At 47.8% G+C, this 23,397-nt stretch overlaps 1 protein-coding gene across 2 annotated transcripts in view; it reads right to left on the bottom strand.

Annotated features, from left to right (window-relative positions):
* Window positions 1–503: 503 nt before the first annotated feature.
* Window positions 504–23,397, bottom strand: part of ZDHHC14 (zinc finger DHHC-type palmitoyltransferase 14) — a 262,390-nt gene continuing 239,496 nt past the window's right edge. The window contains exons 8-9 of one of the 2 annotated variants that reach the window (XM_053591335.1): window positions 20,364–20,466; window positions 504–5,600 (exon numbers count right to left, since the gene is read on the bottom strand). In XM_053591335.1, coding sequence (XP_053447310.1) covers window positions 5,199–5,600; window positions 20,364–20,466 — 505 coding nt within the window. In that variant the 3' untranslated portion in view covers window positions 504–5,198. The remainder of the gene's footprint in view (window positions 5,601–20,363; window positions 20,467–23,397) is intronic. The other variant, XM_053591336.1, reaches the window with a different exon arrangement.

Here is a 23,397-nt window from a genome sequence, read left to right as displayed (position 1 = left end):
GTTGGAACGACTTCACTGACTACATGGTGGAGCTGCCGACCTGGATTGCCTGGCTCGGCACTAAATTGCATGACAGAAAAGACATTTCTTTCTCTAAGCCATGGTTATTTGGAGATTTCGTTATGTGTAGCGAAACACAATTCCTATCTGGTGAGGCTGGAGGATGGAATGTGTGTGTGTGTGTGTGTGTGTGTGTGTGTGTGTGTGTGTGTGTGTGTGTGTGTGTGTGTGTGTGTGGCGGGTATGTTAGAACAAGTGGATTAGGGGGTTGAATTTCTGCCTTGCTCCATAGCCGCTTAAGAACAGAAAAAGTTGAGAACCACAGCTCAAGGACACCAATCTGGATATCTGTCACCAGAAAACCCACGTTCTTATACACATGGCTGTTTGCACAGTGCACAGTAATTGAGAGCAAGTCAACCCTATGCTTCCCTACATCTTGTTGACCTGGACAATATCTACCTTATAAAGACGGAAATTTACATTTTATAGCATTAGCAGTTTTTATTGAAAGAGGAAAATGCTTTTTAAATTCATTTCAGGTTTAAGATAAATTCTACAAACATTGATTAAAACATGAAAGGCACTTAAGCATACATATCTCTGAAAACATGAGATGTATACAAGTTCAGCATTGTTCAGACTTGGGGCTTTGAATCTACTAAGAGTTTAAAGCTCTTTTTTCATTTCATGCCAAAATGTTTGACTATTGTGAAGTATCAACCCAGAATGCTCTGGGCAAAGGTTAGCAAGGCTTCAACCTTTTTCTTTTTTTAAAATGTATGCCCAAACCACCTCCGTTCGTACAGAATCCAGAACATATGTCTCTTGGATATGCCATGTGGCCCCTTGGTTTACATGTTTAAAATACTGAAGACAATTCAGAGTTGTTCGTTCACGTCTTCATCAGCAACATCAAGCTTCTTTTAAAAATTCAACAACTGATGGGGAAAAAAAGTCTTTGAATATCATAAGATGCTCATCTGCTTTCCAATCCATTCTGGGTATAATTTCTGGGGTTTATGAGATTGAAACATAATTCCAGTTGAAGCCATTTATCTAGTTTTGTGGCAGCTGCAAATTCAGTTATTCCAGAAACAATCTAATCTTCAATATCCCAATTATTTTTTATGGCTGGATTAATGTCCTAACCATGTAGATGTGAAAATCCATCTTGGCTGTATTATCAGGACCATGTACAATGGGCAAATGGACAAAGGACTTACTGATTCACAAAACTTTGACATTCATTTGAAAGAAAATGACACTTCAGATCATTTCATATTTCAATAACTTATTCTTATGAGAAAGAGAGAGAGAGGTTTCAAGGGAACAAGTAAGAGGCAGTTTTCTTTTTCATGAAGTACCATGGAAACAGCATACAATGCCATACACAGGCCTCCAGATTTGGTGGAGGGACCAGGAGGAATATGAGCTGATTTGAAAGTCTCTCTGATTTGGAAGAGAATACACTAGACTCCCCCAACTCATACGTATTTAATAAAAAATGTAAACATCAATTTGACTTAGGCTCAGCTTTCAAACAGTTGTAAGGCATTAATTAGAAAGTATATTTAACATTTGTTCCCTTTTTTTCTTTCTTACCTGCTCAAGAACTAAATGGCATCAACATTGTACTCTCTTGGGTAAATAAAGGACAACTACCGCTGGAAAAATTCCTATTATAGCCTTTAAATATTAAAAAATGATCTTAATGCTGACCCTGATACCTCCCAATGAACTCAAAAGCCCTAAGCTGGGGGGTAAGAAGCAGTTGGTTCCTGGCATGAAGAAGATGGTTTTTGGCTGAGCTCGAGACAGGGGCAGCCGAGTTACAGAGAAGCCTTTGCGGAGGTGGGCTGGGGACCCCAGAGACAGTTTCTGCCTGGCTCAGGTTCTAGCACATCCCAGGAGATGCCATCACAAGCCCCAGTGCCAAGGATACCTATTGCCAACTTTGGCAAATTCATTTTTCTTGCTGTTGAATCAGACAAGAAGACGTGGGCCCAGGATGTGAAGAGTTTAGGGGCCTTCAAAGCATCAGAGGGACTGATCCATCAGGTCTCAGCAGGAATGGGGCTCATAAAATGGGGTTACCTCTCGTTTGCAATAATCATCTTAGGCCCAAGCGACGAAGACTGCAGTCCTTGGTGGGGAGGTGGGGGCGGCAGTGGAAAGCCTCCTCCTTTGTGCCATCATGGGCTAGAACAGTGATTTGGCATTTTGCTAGCTCAGGCTGAAATAATCATTCTCACAGGCTGAAATAATCACATTTGAAAGCTGGAGTGAGCATTTTTCTACTGGGCACAGCCTAAGGGCCGGGCTGGTTCCCCCAGGCACAGAGTAACATGTCATCGGCCCTCCCAAGTAGTCTGTCTGTCACCCTCCTGTGCCTTCTGCCTGCTTTCTAGGGACCAGGACTCTCAGGCTAAGTTTAGCCTTCAAGTGCCAGGAAGCCTGTGGTCCCCTGTAGTGCTCCCAGGAGAATGAAAGCAGATGAATTCTTAAACAACAGAATGGGAGAGAGAGAGAGAGTGGGAGAGAGAGAGAGAGAGAGAGATAATGGTTCAAGCCTTAATAGCATGGTAAAATATTTATCTTATTTTTCACAGTTAGCATGCAGTCAATCACTAACATAAAGAGTTTAGAAACATCAAGTGTACTCAGCCATGGGTAGATATAACTGCTGGTCATTTAATATATACACCTCTCTGTTCTGGGAAATGCAGAGCCACCACCTCACTGGACGAGCCATGCCCCAGACCATCCCTCCAGCCCTACAGAAGGGACCGGCCCCTGGGAGCATGGACAGTTGGTATTTAAGACATTCATTGTCTTAGCAAATTGGCCCATTCAAGTTACCCCTCTCTCTCAAACCTGAATGGCCTTCATTTGTTTCACCAAAATTCCCAATCCTCTCTTTGATAAATGATGCCACCTGGGTATAGGGACAGTGCTGGGAGAATTGATAATAAATATTAAGTCAATAGTCAAGTGAGGATAAGTGAATAATGACCCTCGCTTCTTGGTTTTTTACATAATAAGGTGGGAAGAAGGACTGGTTGTAGGCAATTGGTAACCACTGACTTAGGCAATGCCAGAAGAGAAATGGCTCTACAGATCCTTGTTGTCTTACAGCAGCAGAAATTGGAAATGGACGGGGCCACACATGCTACTGGAGTGAGGGCTGAGGTGGCTTCGAAGCCACCCATTGAGCACCCTTCTCTTCTCATTAGACTCTCTCCAGCGGTTTCTGGGAAGCAGGTGGGAGGAGGCAAGGGGCAGAGATGGTTTGGGAAGTCGTGGAAGCTCCTTCGTGTGCTGTCGCCTTGTGCTCACAAATTTATGTGCACAGAATCTGTGTGCAAGGAGGATCCCTGTATATTGGTGACTGTGAGTGTGTGTGGGTGTGTTCCAATCATTATAACTTAGGAGTAGGCACGAGCAGTTAGATGTCGGGTGATGACATATAGTTTGCCTTTCCATTTTCTATACGTGCATACAGTATGAAAAATAGTTCAAAGATAACGCAAGGCAAGAATTACGCAGTTTTTTCCAGGAGAAATTATGTTTTGACCTGTGAGCTGCCTTTATTCCAAATAAAACTTGAAAACCATGCTTCTGTTTTTTTCTTTCCTTTTCTTTTATATAAGAGGGCAATTCCTTCCCAGGGGAAACAGCCTTTTCCCCCAAATGCAAATCATTTGAGATTTCTCGTATCAATGATCATTGCATCTTGTCTTTTTACACGATTATCACAAGACCATACTTTTTAACTTGAGTAGATTTGGCTATTAGATTTATCATCTGGAAAGAAGACAGGAGAGATGTTGCTGAGTCCCCTATAGCTGCCTCCTAAGTGACTTACTTCCTAGGTACAAAGCCACTTCCCTTCTAGGTGACAGATGAAAGCAAATAAGGTGATAATTTTAAAATTCCATTCTGATTAGCATCTAGGTAACATGTTTTTTAACACCTCTCCTAGGACCTCAAGTTTCAGCTTCTGGGTTCAGTGACATGTTAACATGACTTGGAGCTCAAGGCCCCTTCTTCCGAGCACCCTCTCCCCTGCACCTACTGCAGGTTAACTGCCACCAGGCAGTCTGTAAACGTAGACAAATTCCACAAGACTGGGTCAAAAAGAGATGATTAAGGGGAATAAAACTGATGGAAATCATCCGGTAACTATTTCCCAATCAAAAGATTTGATTTTTGGTTGTTCTGAGACCATTCCTCACTAGGGATACTTCAATAAAATCAAACTTCCCTAGGCCCCACAGGTGATTTTGTTTTAAGCTGGTAAGGATAACTGTACGCAGACCCAGAATAACAGAGGTCTTTTTATTGGCTCTCCATGGGAAGCTTCAGCACACAAGAAGGCGAAGACTCTGGTCGGGCTGCACAACACAAACCTCATGGAATTCTGAACAGAGGTTACATGACATCGGATGTGTAAGACCCCAGCCGCCCTCTGCAGCCCAGCCACCTGTCCACACACACCCAGGCCCAACAGGCTGACAGGTGATGACACGGTCCATTAGTCTCCATTTGCTGTACTGTCTTCCAACAAAACAGCACTGGAAAATTCTCACACACACACAAAAAAAAAAAAAAAAATTGAAAAAAGAAAAAAAGGAAAAAAAAAAAGAAAAAGAAAGAAAAAAGAAAGCAGCATCTCCTTTGGAATACCAACACCACTGTAACGCAGACGCAGCGTGGCATGCAAACCCAAGTCTAGTCGGTTTTTTTCCTGTTAGGTTTTCTTTGTTGTTTTAATTAACAAATGGAATGGCATGTCTATTTCAATATTAGTAGCATAACACTTAAGTGCAATTTCAGTCTGGCCACCTTCCCTGTGTCTGTCACCAGAGCAGGCAGAGGTGTGACTTCCAGGCAGTCTGTTCTTCCCAGACTCGGATTCTACTCCTGGAGGCAGCACGGCCCCCAGGTCCACCCTTTCGGTTCCAAGCACCCGAAAACAGCTCCTTCTCTATTTTCCTTTGTGTCAAAGTGCTCAGGGTGGAGAAGAAAATTCAAATACAACCAAGCTCTAAGCATGTGGTCCCGCCACCCGCTGCCATCAGCCAGGGCTCTGTCCACTCTCTATGGGATCTCTGCACCCTAGACCCTGGGCTGTCACCTCGTTTGTGGCGCTCGGTCAGGAGAAGGTCGTCGCCCGCAGGCCGGGCCCCCGCAGCTCACACGGAGCTGAGCTTCACCAGGCCGCGCACGGAGTCCTCGTGCAGCGAGTCCTGGCTGGCCAGGCCCAGCACGTGCACGGTGCGGCTGTGGGCCAGGGGGCTGCCCGCCGCCAGCAGGCCGGGGGGCGAGGGCACCTCGTCGGGGGTCAGGAACTGGTGCGCCACGTGCTCCTCCTTGCGGGGCAGAACTTCGGCGAGCGCGGCCTCGGTGGCCAGGTTGGGCATGGAGGAGGGCGGTGTGGGCGGGCCGGGCGCCAGGCTGGCGCAGGGCGTGCCCAGGCCAGGCTTCCCGGGCAGGTGCAGCTCGTCGCTGGAGAGGCTGGGCTCGCTCTGCAGCAGGGGCGTGGCCGCGGCCTGCAAAACGAATTTGGTGCTCTGAATGCACTGGTCCTGGTCGCACTGGAGAGCAGGAGGGGCCAGCAGAGAGAAGGGGAGACAGGAGGGCCAGGGCGGGGAGGGCGGGGAGGTGCGAGAAGAGAGAAACCGTTAGTGACGCCTCAGAAAGCCCAGGCGGGGCGCGCACGGTAGGAGACCCCGAGCACCTGGAGCCTACACAGCCCCCTGAAGCCACAGTCACCCTCAGGTGCCCAGCCTGCCTCCAGGGGTAGCCGAGCCGGCTCCACTGCCTGCGGCCTTCACGCTCATTTTAAAGGCTGCAGTTTTTGAAAAATCCCATTTTCAGAGTATTGGCTTATACCACCTACAGCAGTCTGAGGCAGCTTTGTCATACGCTGAAAACCAATTTTTATTTTAAAAATATAGGGGCTGCACATCTATGTTTGGAGCAACATTAGTCACACAGCAGGTCAGAAGGTGGAAGCAGCCCAAGCGGCAGAGGATGGGTGAGCGGACGGACAACACGTGCCCTCTACATGCAGGGGCCTGTTTCTGAGCCTTGAAAAGGAGGGAGCCTCACAGCTACACACACACGCACACACACGCATCAGTGAGCCTGGAGGGCCTCACACCGAGTGAGATAAGCCAGCCACAAAAAGACAAAACTGATTCCACCGGAGCCCCCTAGAGTAGCCACATTCTCAGAGGGAAAGTAGACTGGTGGGTTCCAGGGGCCGAGGTGGGGGGAGAGTTCTGGAGATGGATGGTGGTAGTGGCTGTAAAACAACACGAAAGTGACTTAGTATCACTGAAATGTGCACTTAAAAATTGTTAACATTGTAAATTTTGTGTAATGTCTATTTTACCACAAAAAGGAAAGATGAAAAATACAGCAGAACCTCCCTAGTTCACCACCTCCCTTCACTGACCACCCCTTAAGTTGATCTAATGTTCACAGACCAGACATGTACCACACAGACCAGACATGTACCACACGGATCTTATCAGTACAGCAGTCCTAGACCAATTCGCTACAGTCCCTGGGGGAGTTGACTTACAGGTTCTACTGTGTAGGGGTAACAGAAGCCCTTGACAGTCTGACTGAACGGATCTGTAAAAGCCTAGAACTGCTAAATTATCATCAGCTTCAAGAACCATCCATTGAGCTTCTGTGGTTTGACAGCACCAAAATCTGAGAAGACATTTCCTTTTCAGCTGGAGCCGGGTTTGAACCCACCACCTGTGGTATATGGGGCCAGCGCCCTACTCCTTTGAGCCACAGGTGCCATGACTTTTCCTTTTCTTCTAAGTGTTCTTAAGTCTTATTTCATAGATGCTGTGTCTTTAGTTTCAGTTTCCTGACTAGGCAAAGAAAATAGCATAAAGACATTTCTAGCCTAGGGATGGGGATTCCTATAGCTCTGCAAACCCTCTTCCCGGACTGTGGGTGAGTTTCAGAACAGCTAGGGGAGACTTAACAGGACTTGGGAGTCCTGCAGCTCCTCCGTGAGTCTCTGTGGGAAGGAGGAGGAACAGGTATGGTCGCCAGGCATGCACACTGTGACTCTGCTCAAGATAGAGCTGGGCGCTCTCCGCTTCTTCAGAAGTTCTCAGAACAAGCATGTTTCCCCTCATTACTAACATCGCAGACCCCACTGCTCAGATGGGCTGGGTGGCTTCCTCACCCCTTACAGATGAAAGTGAGGGATGGACCCAGGATTTGACGCCGGGATAAACCCCTTTCCACTATCGCACATTTGACACACACTAGGTGCTTAATAAATGTTACTTGGCTTATCCCCTCCTCTTTTTTAGAGCTCTAGAGTTACTAAAGGACCACCTACCAACAGCTTTGTGATGGAGGTTGCTCCAACCTCTTCCTGACAAGGAAGGCACCCCTGCAGCCACAGGGCACTGCCCAAGGTGCATGTGACACCCTGGGGGAGAGGGAGTTGTGGGAGGGGGAGGGGGAGAGCTCTCCTGAAGTCAAAAATCCTTAGGCCTTTCTATCACCTGCTGCAGTGTGGGCTTCCTTCCCAGCTTCACCATTTCTTTCTCAAACCACAGTGGTGGGCCATCCCCTACCAGGACCCCCAAGCTTAGATGAGAAGGTTGAGAGGCAGCAGTGCCTAAGGAATTCACAAGGTTTAGAAGTTCGAAGACCCTGGTTCCAGGCCAGAGCAAAGCTCATAGCAGAGCTTTAAAGAGGGACAGCAAGTCTCAGAGAATCTTCACTTTTCTTTCTTTTTTTTTTTTTGCAGTTTCTGGCCTGGGCTGGGTTTGAACCCACCACCTCCGGCATATGGGACTGGCGCCCTACCCCTTTGAGCCACAGGCGCCGCCCAAATCTTCACTTTTCTATTGCTCATCCCTGTCAATGGACTCCAAACCCCTGAGGAGTGGGGAAGAAAGGATTAAAAAGTACTTGGAAGGGGGGCGGTGCCTGTGGCTCAGTGAGTAGGGCGCCAGCCCCATATACCAAGGGTGGCGGGTTTGAACCTGGCTCCTCCCAAACTGCAACAAAAAAATAGCCGGGCGTTGTGGCGGGCGCCTGTAGTCCCAGCTACTCAGGAGGTTGAGGCAAGAGAATCGCCTAAGCCCAGGAGCCGGAGGTTGCTGTGAGCTGTGATGTCACAGCACTACCCAGGGCAACAAAGTGAGACTGGTTCAAAAAAAAAAAAGTACTTTGAAGGGGCTGATGTTTAAGCATTAACAGACCTTTAAGGTAACAGGTGGGGGACCCCGTGCTTGCTCAGCTCTTGCATCAGCAGAGGCTTTCTGGTGGGGTGCTGTGTGGTGAGGCCGTTCCCACAGACAGCTGTGGCATGTGCAGGTTGCCCACACTCCCTGATGCTGTCAGCTCGCTCAAGACACTGGTTCGGTCCAGACAGGGCAGAAGCGGAAGAGGAGCAGCCTTGCTGATTAAACATGGTCTTCTAGGAACTGTGGTAGGCTTTGGACAGACTGCTTTAGAGAATGTTTCATGAACACCACCATCTAGTATTCTCCCTGACCTGCAGCTGAGCTGCAGCAGTGCCCCCATCTCCTTCAGCTGGGAGTGGCTGCCCTGCAGCTGAGCTGGGCCAGAGGCTGCTGCAGAGAGTTCCATCACCTTCCCTGCAGACAGCTCCACCACTCTTCCCATATGAGGCATCTTAGTTCCACCCTCCCCTCTGGAGCCTTTGCTCATACTAATACTGTCTGTCCACATGGTGCCCCCAGCTCTAAGGAACAAGGAAATTACAAATTAGATTTGCCTGTCTGTTGACCTGAGGAAAGCCTTTTTATTGAAAACTAATTGGCAAATTCTATTTCAGAGATCTGCCTGAGTACTTCTGAGTGGCTTCTACAGACTCATAGAAAATAGGTTAGAGCTGGAAGAGATGTTCAAGGTCATGGGGGTGAGAGCTGAGGGGAGTGGTGGGCTGTCTTCAACCCACACCCTCTGTGTCTTTCTCCCATGTCCCCTGACCATTCTTCTACTTGGCACTCCCTGTCAGTTCCCCCCTTCCTCTTCCTTGATCGCCTGTCTCCCACCTAAGCCTGGCACAGAGCTAATGCGCTCATGGGCACCCACGAGAACCTCCCAGGGAAAGTAGCTACCGACAGTGACCTGTTAAGAGAGATTGTGCTCACTGGAAGAGCGATGTGGAGTCTGATGTGCTTTCTGAGGCTTTCAGCTATGAACCCCACTTTCTTTTTATTTATTTATTTATTTTTTTTGTAGAGACAGAGTCTCACTTTATGGCCCTTGGTAGAGTGCCGTGGCCTCACACAGCTCACAGCAACCTCCAGCTCCTGGGCTTAAGTGATTCTCTTGCCTCAGCCTCCCGAGCAGCTGGGACTACAGGCGCCCGCCACAACGCCCAGCTATTTTTTGGTTGCAGTTCAGCTGGGGCCGGGTTTGAACCCGCCACCCTCAGTATATGGGGCCGGCGCCTTACCAACTGAGCCACAGGCGCCGCCCTGAACCCCACTTTCAACATAGACCTACCGGTGTGTTTACTATGAAGCCTCAGGGTCCCTTCCTTGCATAGCCCCATCCATCCCTGCATATTGTGTTTTTTTTTCTTAAATGGGGTCTCCCACACCCTGGTTCAGGGCCCTCCAAACTCAGGCCCCCTCCTACCCATACCTACAGGTGCTTTTTCATGGCAAACCTCCGACTTGTTAAAGATTGTAACAAATGCTGTGCTTGGCCTCACTGGCTAGGACATCGCTGAAGATGCTATTTTATCAAGGGTAGAGCTTAGGGACCTCAATGAAAGTGTGAAAAAAAAATGGGTGAAAGAAAAAGTGTAATCTAAGCTATTTAATTCAAAACAAATTTATATATAAGTCATTCAGAAATCTTTTCCAAATGACAATTTCGAATCCCAGCTTGAGTTATCTGACTTTGAGCACCTCTTCTACATATGAAATTTGTTCAAATATCTTAACTAATGACTATCTCCGCATGTACAGTTGTGGGCCTCTCCCCTGTGAGAGGGACTCAGGGCACCCTGCCCAGCTGCCCTGCTCCCAGTGAGCACAGAGACTCAAACCACACACCTTGGTGTCTAAATCCTGCTTATAGCCTGTGGCTCTGAAAATAGTTTGCCACATCCAAACTGATTTCTGTTTAGAAGACCAGTCCCATTTTAAGCACACCGGGACCACACTCTATCCTGTGGGTATGGCCCATAGACGTCTCCTGTTGGCTCACAAGAAAGAACAGATGTGGGGAACAGCAGGACTGTTTTGGATGCATGTCATGGCTCTACCCAATGGACTCCACAATTCTCATAAAATGCTCCCAAAACTTTGCCTGTTTTGAATATCTTCTTAAGACAAACTCAGATATCAAATGATTCAGGGATGTGCAATATTTTTTTAAAAAGAACATTTTCCCTCATCATTCCCTACTGCCAAAATCCTAGGAGGATGGGTTCACGCACTTTCACAGTCATGATTCCTGTTCGAGAACCTCATGGGGGAAAATGACCCATATTCTCAGGGTTACTGTGGGTATGAGCCATGAAATGTATTTTTGTGTGTGTGTGTGTGAATAGGAGACAAGAGTATTTCATTGTCCACATAATCAAGTTAGCACAACCTTGAGAATAAAACTCATTTCCATGAAACGTATTCATAACATCTCCTTTTTTGTCTGTTTGTTTTTAACCTTTGCTGCTAATTCGTGTTTCTCCATTTCTTGTCGATTTTTCTACTTAGCTTTCTTGCTCTCTGGCCTTGCCAGTTCTCTTCTTTCTTCTCAATCGTTTCTTTTCATTGATTCCTCCCCCACACTTCTCCTTTTTTCTTTTCTTTCTGTATGCCCTCTGTACAGTGTTGTGGCATCACAGCTCACAGCAACCTCAAACTCTTGGGCGTAAGCCAATTCTCTTGCCTCAGCCTTCCAAGTAGCTGGGACTACAGGTGCCCGCCACAACGCCCGGCTATTTTTTGTTGTTGTTGTTTAGCAGGTCAGGGCGGGTTTCAACCCACCAGCCCCGGTGCATGTGGCCAGCGCCCTAACCACTGAGCTACGGGCGCTGAACCATTCTCCTTTTCTCTTCTTCTCTTCCTTTCTACTAGTTCTCCTTTCTCTTACCTTGATTCTTTTTCCTCCACCACCTTCCTTCCTGGCTTTTCTTTTGAGGACTCTTTTATCTTCTACCAGTAGAGGGAGACATCATTGCTCCTTTTTTTCTCTAACAATTTGGTGGCTGTGCGTTTATTCCAGCTGACAACAGGAAGCCATTGGGTATGTTTGAATTGACCTAACCAGTTATATAATCTTAAGGAAACACACAGGCAACCGCTCAGATATCTGACAGTGACAGTCCATCTACTATAAATAGCAAAGGGAGAAACTCGTGCTTTCATTCCAACAACTCTAAAAGTTCATATTTATCAAATAACTGTATTAGGTTGAATCGTATAAAATGGCCACTTTTTAGGTAAACGATGGGTAAAATGCTGAATAGAATAAAATTTTGATCTCCAGTAAGAGTGTCTGTGAAAAGACCTTTCTGCTGGGAGCATAAAAACACCCCTGTCTAGGGTACTGGAGTTTTCTGCTGCAGTCGCAGTAAGTCCCCGTGACGGCTGATTTACCACCTATAGGAAGCGTTGGCATTTAACTTGCAAAAGAAGTTTATGGCTTCAGATGTATGGATGACATACACATTAGCACTTAATGTTACAATTTAAAAATGCCATAGAGATCGTTTACTTTTTGTCTCTGCAGAGTTTCAAATAAAATTGCTCATGTTGGAATACATGTTATTTTACCCTAGCTAAATTTTTGTCTGAAAAAAGAAAAAAACCTAGTGTACAGATGCTGCTAAAAGCAAAGCTAGGCGTTTTCTAGATGGTCTGTATACAAATTAAGAAGCAATGAAATTATCTCTTTTGCTCCAATTTTGTCGAAATGCTGAGCATCACTTATTTCTGCTTTCCTGTGAAGCCCTTTTCTGGTGTCTTGGGAATGCTCATTTATAGTTAGAAAAACACCACCATCTTCTGAAATCTAACTAGAATGTAGATGCAAGTTGGGAAGAGAGTTTCTTTGTATTCATTTTATTCAACATTATCATTTCAGTTTACGGTATTTTTCCCACTATATTTCATTTTTCAGATCATGCACGCAGAGAGCTTTTGCTATACTAGTTTAATAAATCACATGACCGCTGGTTTAGTCTGGTTTTGAATACTGCATTAAGGGGGATTTAAGATGTTAGATTCAGTAAACATAGTAAATGATTTTCTTTAAAAAGACACAACAACTACGTATTATGTTACTATCTTTGCCTATCAAATGTGATCCCAAAGGATCTTTGTAGCTACAAGCAGGTCAGGGCTGGGTTCCAACCCACCAGATACAAATGTAGACTATGACCCCAGTTATAGAAATTAAATTATTTGACAATTAAATGAGATAGGCACACCAAAATGTCGTGAGTGTGCATACACACATTGTCACGGTCAGAACTTCTGTGTTGGGAAATAATCAAGCCAATAATGAGGAAAACAGGCATGATGAAAACATGATCCTCAGCTAGCGGGAGGGTTAGTCACACATACTCCCAGCATGGCTTCTCAGAATTGCACAGGAGTTCATATGATAAAAGCCGTGTTTGGGATCACGCACGTTATTTTATTGCTTTAGATGTCACATTGTTACTTCTCTAACATTTCTTTCCTTGAGAATTTATAGTAGAGAGAAGATTTTGTAAGCACTAAATAAACCACCACCAGGTAAAGTTCCCATTTTTGAGATAATAAATGAGACCTAAGTGGGTACTTTGATGAATTTTCTATCAATATTTATCTAATTGTTTTTAACCATGATATCAGAGTGCTTATCTAAGACTTAGCATTATAAAGCTTTTATCTCTAATTTCTGAAACACTGCATATTTCCCTAGGAGCACTTTTCCTATCATTCAGGAAACACTTTCTGATCCAAACATTGGCCCTAAAATAAAATGATAGGCAAAAATTTGATCAAAGATACCTAGGGACTCTTTTTCCCTCCAGCCTTTTTTGTCTTTGCAAATGAACATGCTGAGCCTGGTGCTAAATATAACTGTCTCTAAATGTCTCAGATTCCACTGCTAATTCAGTATTTATTGTTGGTGACGTGAAGAGCAAACAGGCATATCTGGAGCAAATGTCCTTTAATTACAGACACAAAGCTCCTGCTCCCAGGAATGATGGATAACTGACACTGGACTGGCATTCACTCTGAACACACGGAGCATATGAAATAAGCCAAAACACAGGAGGCAAAAGATACCAAGCCGTGCGCAACAGACAGTGCTATCCCTGAGAGAAGAGAGATGCAAAAGGCGAGCCCATGTTCAACCAATTTTTATTTTTTTCTTGGGGAAAATTTCCTAACTGTGGCACAGAGCTGGAGTCTGAGCAGACCCTCGTAGTTCTGCTGAGTGGAGAAAACAGAGATCGGAGTGTGAGGAAGCCAAAGTGGCTGGGTTTGTAGTCCAGGACATTAGAGAAGCGGATGCTGGGCAGAGAGGGGACTAGAAGTCCTTGTGGGAGCCCCCTCCAATTCTATAGCCAAAGACTGTGCTGTGCACGTGTAGGGTGAGAACCCCCCCCCCCCGCCCCAATGCCTATAAAATAGCAGCTACAATAGGGTTAAGAGAGAAATAGAGATACTAGGGGTTAAAAAAAGTAGCTCTGGAGACATCCATCACATTAACCCCTCTACCACCCTGTTAACCTCTCTGGGATCCAGCTAAGACATTAGAAAGGCTAGGCCTTAGGAGTAAGAATTATGCACTAAAGTAAGACCCTAGGCCCACTCTAACAAAGACTAAAACCAAATCCTGACAAGAGCTTCAGGGAAGACAGACAGAATTTGGAGGTTGAATTATACCACATAAGAGAAGCCTGGGAAATACCTTGGATTTTTCCATAGATCTGTACTCACAAGCCCACACAAGTTTGAGTCAACTAGCAAGTGATTGAACTGCTTGCAAAAACAGGTGTCAACACTCTCCAGAGGAAGATAACAAAATCCAGAGACTTTACACTTTATTATCCAAAAATCCAGGATTCAATAAAACATTAATAGACATACAAAGAAATGGGAAACTGTGATAGAATCAAATGAAAACTCTAGAATGAAAAAGCATAATAATAAAAATGAGTAATTCTCTAGATGAGCTTAACTGTAGATTGAAGAAGGCAGAGAATTAGTGAACACAAAGATGGATCAAAAGAAATTATCCAAGGGTGGCGCCTGTGGCTCAAGGAGTAGGGCACCGGTCCCATATGCCAGAGGTGGCGGGTTCAAACCTAGCCCCGGCCAAAAACCAAAAAAAAAAAAAAAGAAAAGAAATTATCCAATCTGAAGAACTGAGAGAAGTTGATGATAATCTCAGAGACTCCGAGATTATCCCCTGTGTCAATATCAAAAGGTCTAAGATGTATAATTAGAGGAGAGAGAATGAGATTAAGGTAGAAAAAAATTGAAGACATAATGACCAAAAGTGTCCCAATTTGATTAAAAGGTAACTTTCAGACCTAAAGACTCTTGAGTTGTAAAATAGCAGTGATAACCCTTGGACAAGGTCAATCATTTACTAGGATACTGATATGTTTCCACATGGACAAACCTTTTGCCTCATCTAGGCTACTCTGAAATGTTACAAATGGTTTGGACTTGGGGGAAGCAAGTAGAGAGAAAAAAAGAGTTAATTTATCATTAATACTGACATTTATAAGAGGAAACTGAAGATGCTTGATAGACACCCGCTGATCAAGTTGTGGGTTAGATTATGGAGTGGCTACACATTCTGGGTTTGTGACTGACCACAGGAGAAATTAATCGTCCATCAGCACAGAAAGCCTCTGTGTGACTTCCTCAGCCCTGGGAGGAGTCATCATGCCACAGCACTCCATAAGAAGATTCCCCCTCAACTCCCTAGTGGTTAAGAGTCAGACTGCCAAGAAGGAAATCTCAGTCTCAGGGTGGCCACTGGTGGGCTATTCACCTACCAACACCCCCAAATCTCAGTCTCCTCAAAGGGGTGATCAGAACACCCCCACCAGGTGGTTTGTGAGGACTGAGTGGGATGACAGTGTGTGTGATGCACGGAGTCCAGGTCTGCCACACAAAATAGTTAATTTCAGTCTCCTCAAAGTATCAGTCACTATATCCCCAAAATGAAATAAATAAATAAAAAAGAAGATGACAGATAGCTTGGTAAGTAGCTGAACCCATTGCTCCTAGTGATGAAGCAGAAGGTGGGCGGACACCTTCTGTCTGTCACTGCGTCAGAGACCAGGAGTCCTGCAGGGCTGTGGGTCCCCTTTGGCTAGGCCTTGCCGGTCATGATGTGCTGGCTCATTTTATGATAGTCTTGGTTGGGATGTCTATAATGGGCAGCTTAGCCAAGTTAAAGGAAAGGAATGTTCTAATGCCCCAAAGAATTAGTTTCATTGTCAGTCTTGAAATACTTTAGCTCATTTTCCTATATTTTGACAATCCTGGAAATCGCTTGGTATGGATATTTCTCTTGGCCCTAAGCTTACTCAAAAGGAGAGAAAACAAAGCAGCAGGGCAGAATGTGTAACCCACGCTGGGATTTTTCTTTGCTAGAAGCTCCAGCTCTTTTAGCTAGAAGAGTGTATGCATCTTGTAGAATGTAAAAAAATGCAAAAGACCAACAGCTCCCCTTCAGGGCTTACCCCAAGTGCTTAGCTAGTCTCACTGAAGTCTTTGGTTACTTCTCTTTCCCTCCACTTTTACAAATGACTCTCATTTTCTATTTGTTAACTTTTACAGTCTTTAAGTTTTCTTCCTTTCATTTATTTTTACAATAAAACAATATTGATATAAGACAGATGAGATAATGGCATCAAATTAGATAACTGAGATGACATGAATAACTTCCTAGAAAGACACATACATCTGAAACTGACCCCAGAAGAAACAGAAAATCTGAACAGACCTGTAGGAAGTAAAGAGTAATCAAAAAAAACTATCCACAAAGACAGCCGAAGATCAGATGGCTTTCCTGTTGAGTTCTTTCAAATCTTTAAAGAAGAATTAATACTAATTCTTCACAAACCCTTCAAAAGACAGAAGAGGAAGATCTTTTTAACTCATTCTCTGAAGCCAGCAAGCAACCCCAGCACAAGACAAAGACTTCACAAGAAAATTACAGACAATATCTCTTACAAACATAGATGAAAAAGTCCAAAAACCCACTAGCAAACTGAATCTAGCAGCATATGAAAAGGATTATACACCATGACCAAGTGGGATTTATCCCACAGATACAAGAAATAGGAGACAAATAAGAAAAATACATGGGAGAAGTCCGGCATGAAGGCCAGACTGGGGCATATGATTAGGATTCCCCCTAATCCTGCGTCATATGCTGGCTGCTCAGCCTTGGATCTGTTGGTTGGGGCGGGTGGGAAGAGAGGAGGAGTTAAGGGTCACGTGTTTACCTGCTTCTGAGAGGAGGCTATCTCTGCAGGTGGGGACTGAGAAGTTGTCCCTGCCTTCCTACCCTGTGAGATCAGAGACTCGCCAACTGCTCAGAGCTGGAAGGGGCTTTAGACACAGATTAGTCCCAGCGCCTTTTTCCGCAGATGAAGAAAACTGCGGAGCAGAGAGGCAGAGTAGCTTTCTTTTTTTTTTTTTTTATTGTTGGGGATTCATTGAGGGTACAATAAGCCAGGTTACACTGATTGCAATTGTTAGGTAAAGTCCCTCTTGCAATCATGTCTTCTAATCGTCAGGGAGCTGACTGGGGGTGGCCAGAACTGGAGCTCTTGTTCCCGATTCCCACCCTGGGCTCAGTCTCTCGCTGCTGTCACTGTCCACTGTCGTCCAGTTACTCAGAGAGGGGACAATGATCTGGCTGACCTCACTGCTCATGGATAACAGGGAGATAATAATATGAATAATAGCTAACACTTCTGTAGGACTTATCTTGTGTTAGGCAAGGTCATCAGTGCTTCACGCGTATTAACTCACTTAACCCTCTGAGAAACCCTACAAGATAAGAATATCAAAGTTCCCATTTTATGATAAAAACATGAAGGCAGAGGAGGTTAAGCCACTTGTCAAGTTGCTCATCTGGTAAGTGGTAGCAATCCGGTCTCTGCACAATTAACCCCTCTCCAATTTTCCTCTTCAAGCAGGGGATGGAGAAGGTGTCTTAAGGCCTGCTAGTGTCCCCCACGTGGAGGAGATGGCTTTGGACAGCACTATCACTGCTGGGAACATTCTGGGCCTCGAATCCACGGTCCTGTGTTATTCTTGAATCTGAAGCATTGTGCCCCTGCCTGTGACTTTCGGAAGTTTTGGATTTCTTCACGTTTTATTTCTGATAGGGAGGAGGTTCTCACTGGTGTAGGGCTTCTTTACCTTGGGGTCCATGGCTTCAGGGGGAGATCCTGATCCTGAAATTACATGCAAAATTCTGTGTGTCTGAGCTTACAGGGGCACAGATTTCCTTAGGGCCGTAACATTGAGATGGCACTATACTGTGTGGCTCCTGGGCCCACATCTGACAGTGCTTTTGGAGTCTCTTCCTAGAAGCTGTTGAGAAATGGTCATGTCTGAGTAAAGGAAGGAATGAGACTCTCTCCTTGGTGCGTGGTGTGGACGGTGAGGCAGCGCTGTGGGGTGACACGCTGGCCCCTCTGCCCAGGGGTGCCTGGCAGATAAAGCATGAAGCCCCAGTGCACTGTCAGCCTGAGCGGGTGACCCGGGGACCCGGAACCTCACTCAGTCCCATCAGGACCCAGCACATGCTTGGCACCACGGTCAGCAGGGAGGAGACTCCACCTCTGGATCCAGAGTTCTTCCTAAGCATGCTGATCTCACGGAGGCTTGGTGGCAGGGGACGTCTCAGGCAGCTCTTTCCCTGGCTGCCTGTACCATGTTCAACATCCAGATACAGTGGAGAGCAGGCAGTGGGGAGCCTCCAGGCCTTCAGTGTCCTCAGACTGCCTGACGCAGTGCTCTAGCCCACAGTGCCTTGAATGGAGCCAGAGGAAGTAGGGACAGGTGGCTGCTGCTTCACCTCCAGGGTCCTCCTAGACGACCTGCCTTGAGGGTTATGGGGTAGGCAAGAGGTGGCTTCCCATGGCAATTGGCACTTACCTACCAGCCATTTCTTTCATGCCCTTGGCTAGAGTCACAGCACAGCTGTAGACTGATGGATGCCAGGGGTGAACTGGATTAGCTGCATGGAGTGAGATGAACTCCTTCAACTTCTACCCTCCATGACGATCCGGCCCATAGTAGGTGCTTGATAAATGTACACTGAATGGAATATATTAGGTCCCATTCCATCTTGACCTAAAGTGGCTTCATGATGACACACCTACCTATTAGACAGCTGTTGTTTATCTTCTAAAGCTTGAGTGAGTGTATAGCTTGGTGACATCACACTGTGTAGAGCATGGTGACATCAGCACTGTGTAGAGCTTGGTGACATCAGCACTGTGTAGAGCAAGGTGACATCAGCACTGTGTAGAGCATGGTGACATCAGCACCCTGTAGAGCTTGGTGACATCAGCACTGTGTAAGCTTGGTGACATCAGCACTGTGTAGAGCATGGTGATATCAGCACTGTGTAGAGCAGGGTGACATCAGCACCCTACAGAGCTTGGTGACATCAGCACTGTGTAGAATCAGCACCCTATAGAGCTTGGTGACATCAGCGCTGTGTAAGCTTGGTGACATCAGCACTGTGTAAGCTTGGTGACATCAGCACTGTGTAGAGCATGGTGACATCAGCACCCTATAGAGCTTGGTGACATCAGCACTGTGTAGAGCTTGGTGACATCAGCACCCTATAGAGCTTGGTGACATCAGCACTGTGTAGACCTTGGTGACATCAGCACCCTATAGAGCTTGGTGACATCAGCACTGTGTAGAATCAGCACCCTATAGAGCATGGTGACATCAGCACTGTGTAGAGCTTGGTGACATCAGCACTGTGTAGAGCAGGGTGACATCAGCACCCTATAGAGCTTGGTGACATCAGCACTGTGTAGACCTTGGTGCATCAGCACTGTGTAGAGCATGGTGACATCAGCACCCTATAGAGCTTGGTGACATCAGCACTGTGTAGAATCAGCACCCTATAGAGCTTGGTGACATCAGCACTGTGTAGAGCTTGGTGACATCAGCACTGTGTAGAGCAGGGTGACATCAGCACCCTATAGAGCTTGGTGACATCAGCACTGTGTAGAGCTTGGTGATATCAGCACTGTGTAGAGCAGGGTGACATCAGCACCCTATAGAGCTTGGTGACATCAGCACTGTGTAGAATGTAGTGGGTCAGTGATATGGGAGTCACAGGGTAGGACTAACGTAAGTCCATTGGATGACATATTCAGTCGCAATCTGTGGTCTGCTCGGATGAGGGTTCATAGCACTTCCTTTGTGTATTTGCCTACACAGTGTCCTGATTGTTGACCCCGGTTAGGGTGGAGGGGCTGTACCCTAACCCTGTGTCCCTATCATCTAGTCTAGTCCTGTAGCCACTGTGATCACATGCTCCCCTTAGGCTGGGTGATTGGGGGTGATTACTCCACTCTGCACATGCATAGAGACTGGGGTGCCAGGCTCTGCCCACCCCAGTCTGCCCTGCAGTTGAATCTTTGATCTGTCAGGGAAACTCTGCTGTGGGTGACTCAGCCATACAAAGAGCAGACAGCACAGGGGTGGCGGGTCACAGACTGGGTCCCCTGCAGGAGCACGGAACTATCTTAGGGAAGTTTCTTGTAAACAAAGAGAGTTCATTGTCTTCTGGACACCCAGGGAGTTTTAAGGCACTGATGGTCAGGGCCAGGCCGTGCTATGACTGCAGGAGTCCATGGAAAGCCTCCTGCCCCCTTCCCCAAGAGTCTCACCAGCAAATAGGGGTCAAAACCTGCCCCACCCTTCTATGTGACTGCAGCCTCGGGGGTGGCGCTGGGCCATTTAACGAATGAATGACACCTGGTCTGACCGGAGATTCTGGTGGAAAGCAGGGAGAACCGGAAACACTGTCCACTGCACAGCACAGATGGGGACAAAGGGACAGCACAGGAAATGGGGAACAGCAAGAGAGCCTGGCCCTCAGGGATGGTTGTGCCATCTCCCCCTCTGGGCACCCTGCCTGTGTGAGGGGCCTCAGCACCAGGGGGCCGCAAGGAGTCTGGGCCAATGGGAGCCAGCAGGCCAGACTCAGGGGCCGTCACTTTCCCTTTAACATCCTATCCCCTTCCAGCCCGTTAGTCCCACTCTGGGTGGCTGCTGGGCCTGACAGCAAGTGGAGGGAGGGCTCCCGGCGGCTCCTACCATGTCGCTCTGTGACTGCGTGGCTCCGTACATGGTGATGCCATTGGAGGGTGCTGCCGGCTGTGGGGTGTCGGGCTGGATGTACCCTCTTCTGTCAATGAGGCTGTGAGAGGGGAGACAGGACACAAGAGAGTGAACGGGGACCCCAGAATCTCCCTCCTCCCACTGACTGCGGGAGACTCCTTGCTGGCCAACCTCCACCCGCTGCCATCTGTCCCCAGGGTTCTGTCCTCTCCAGCCTTAATTCACTCTTTTATTACATTCGTCATTCCAACCATGTCCCGCCCTGCCGCGCTCGGCTTTGCTGCCTCTGTGTTCTTGTTCAAGCTGTTCTCTTCCTCACCCAAGGTTGCTGTGCCATCCGCTCCACTGTCCATTCTACAGGCTAGGTTCAAAAGCAGCGCAGCCCCTGCTCTTGTCTGGCCACTTCTTGCCCCTTTCTCCCCCTCCACATTCTCTCAGCCCCGCACCCACCCTCCTGGGTGTCACAGTGCGTCTACACCAGCAGCTACTTTGTCTAGAAGCCCCCCAGCTCCCCAGGGCAGGCCTTCATCTTTGTCTTTACCCCACCAGCATCTGGTTCCTGCCTGGCTTAGAGACAGGGATAGAGGCCCCTTGTCTACACCTGCTGCAGAGGCAGCTTAGTCACTATGGTTCTGAGACGGGCCCTTGATGGGTGCTGAGCAAACTCTGGTCGACGGGATGAATAAAAACAAATCCCCAGTCTCCCACAGACGGGTTTCTGAGTAATGCTACCAGAGGTCTGCTTCTGTGGTCTGTGGTGCCATCTTCCCCTAGAAGGCAGGATGATGCTTTCCCATGCAATCAGAAGAGGTGCTTTTTTCTCCCCATGGCTGGCATTGACCTTGAGTCTAAGGGCAGCAAGGTGAAGAGCAACAGGAAGCTCAGCTAATAAATGGGGAACCCCAGATGACCCCCACTGTGTTGGAGGGGCCACACTCACAGCACAGACCCACCCCAGTGTCCTCAGCAGCTTCCACAAGATGCATAAACACATCCCCTTCCGTGAGAGTGGGCCACCTGGGCTGCAGGCAGCGGCGCTGCTGGAAGAGCAGAGCCTCCTACGTGTCAGTTCAGCTACACCTGCAGGTCTCTGAGTGACAGAGTAATAGACCATAAAAATCACTGTGATGGAGCTTAAAATGGGACTCACCACCTAAGTTCCAGTGAGTCCCCAAAGGCTCAGAAGAACAATTGGCAACAAGATCCTGTATCTGCAAAGAGAAGGGCTGGGTCCCTGCGCAAGATGTTGGGGGTGTGTCAAGGCAGCTTTGCCGTCCAGTTCGAGTCCAGAAAGTGGAAAGGGACAAGAGCCAAGAAGGCTGAGAACTCAGGAGGGGGCTGGCACTTGGGGACTGGGTGAGGGTCAAGATGTGGGTCCCTGGGGAGAGGGCCAGTGTGGAGCAGGCTTGAGAGAATGTAATGGTTAGACTGTGCAAAATGCATGTTGGAGTCCCCCCGGCACCTGTGAGTGTGACCTTATTGGGAAATAGGGTCCTTGCAGATGTAACCAGGGTGAGATGAGTTTACACTCGATTGGGTGGGCCCTCATCCCAGGTGACTGGTGTCCTTATAAGAGACGAAAAAGACACAGGGAGGAGAAGGGCCCACGAAGGTGCAGAGACATGCAGGGAGAGTGCACGTGACCACATAGGCAGACACTGCAGGGACGCAGCTGCCAGCCAAGGGGCGTCCGAGGACTGCAGGCCGGAGAGAGCAGGAAGGATGCTCCCCAGTGTCTCAGAGGGAGCCCAGCCCCGCCCACCCCTCGATTTCAGACTTCCAGCCTCCTGTGCAAGAGTGTAACTTCGGGAGTTGCAAGAGCGTAACTTTGGGGCTCGCATCCCACTTTGCACAGTGCCCTGGAACACTACTGCAGGACCGAGCCTACCCCTGAGGGGTCCACAGAGGCCCAGGCACAATGGTCAGCTATAGGCCCTGGGCTGGGATGGCAGGTGAGTGATCACGGGGGAGTTGCAATGGGAGGTTCTCAGAGGAAACTCTGGAGAGCACAGGCCAGCCTCAGTGCCCCACCAGGTTGGGGGCCATTACGTGGGGCCAGCAGCACCTGGCCCCTGCCCTGAGTCCCCTCCCTGTTGGTGGCTGGGACCTGGGGAGCCGACACCCCCCAGGCCTCCCTCCTGAGGTGTGCTGGCAGGTAGGAGGCATTAACTTTCTGTGAACTTGGCAGTTTCTGATGCAATGAAATGGAGCTATTTTGGAGGGAATGAAAGTGCCCCGAGTTGTTTTTGTTACCTGACAAGAGAATCTAAGGGACTTACAGGGCATTTCACCCAGAAGCAGGTAGCCTTTTGCGTCCAGCCTGCATGGCATAGTAGCCATGCCCCAGGACTGTGATACCTTGGATTGGGCCCAGCACAGCTCTGCCCCAGTCTCCTCGGGTCCTCACCCTAGAGCACCTCCTCACTGGCAGCCCACCCTTCACTGCTGGGCCCTGTGGTCACTGGTCCCTCAGTCTGTGAAAACTCTGCTGCTGTCACTCCCCCAATTCCTACTTATCCTTCAGAGTAGATCACCACTGAGCCCCTCCTGGGTGCCCACACACCCTCAATGTGCACCACTTGCCCAGGGGCAGCCTGTGCCACCCGTGAGACAGCACCTCCCTTGCGTCTCCAGCCCCTGCACACGGCCTGCCCCACAGACTCAGTAAGTAGTGGCCATGTGACCTGCATATGGCCCAACACTGACCATTCCCTGCCTTGTCTTTACAATTTTCCATTCCTCCTGCCAGGCTTGTATGAGGACCCGCATCCCCCAAACCTAGCCAGCCCTAGCCACTGCCACCCATGCTTCTGGTGATGCCACAGAGGACTGAGTAGGGGGGGTGACTCTGCACTCTTAGTACGCAGGCTCCCAACAGAGCCCTCTCCTTCGCACATCCTGGCACTATTTGGGAAGTGGGCAGCGTGCCCTCAGGTGGGCATGGTTGAGCTGCCTGGGAAGGTCCTGGCCCTTAGGGGCACAGGCAGGGGTAGGGTAGGTGGAGGGAGAA

Source organism: Nycticebus coucang, chromosome 5 (assembly GCF_027406575.1).
Source record: "Nycticebus coucang isolate mNycCou1 chromosome 5, mNycCou1.pri, whole genome shotgun sequence".
Classification (NCBI taxonomy): Eukaryota; Metazoa; Chordata; class Mammalia; order Primates; family Lorisidae; genus Nycticebus; species Nycticebus coucang.
The sequence above is the reverse complement of the archived record's forward strand: the minus strand, read 5'-3'. Positions and strand labels throughout refer to the sequence as shown.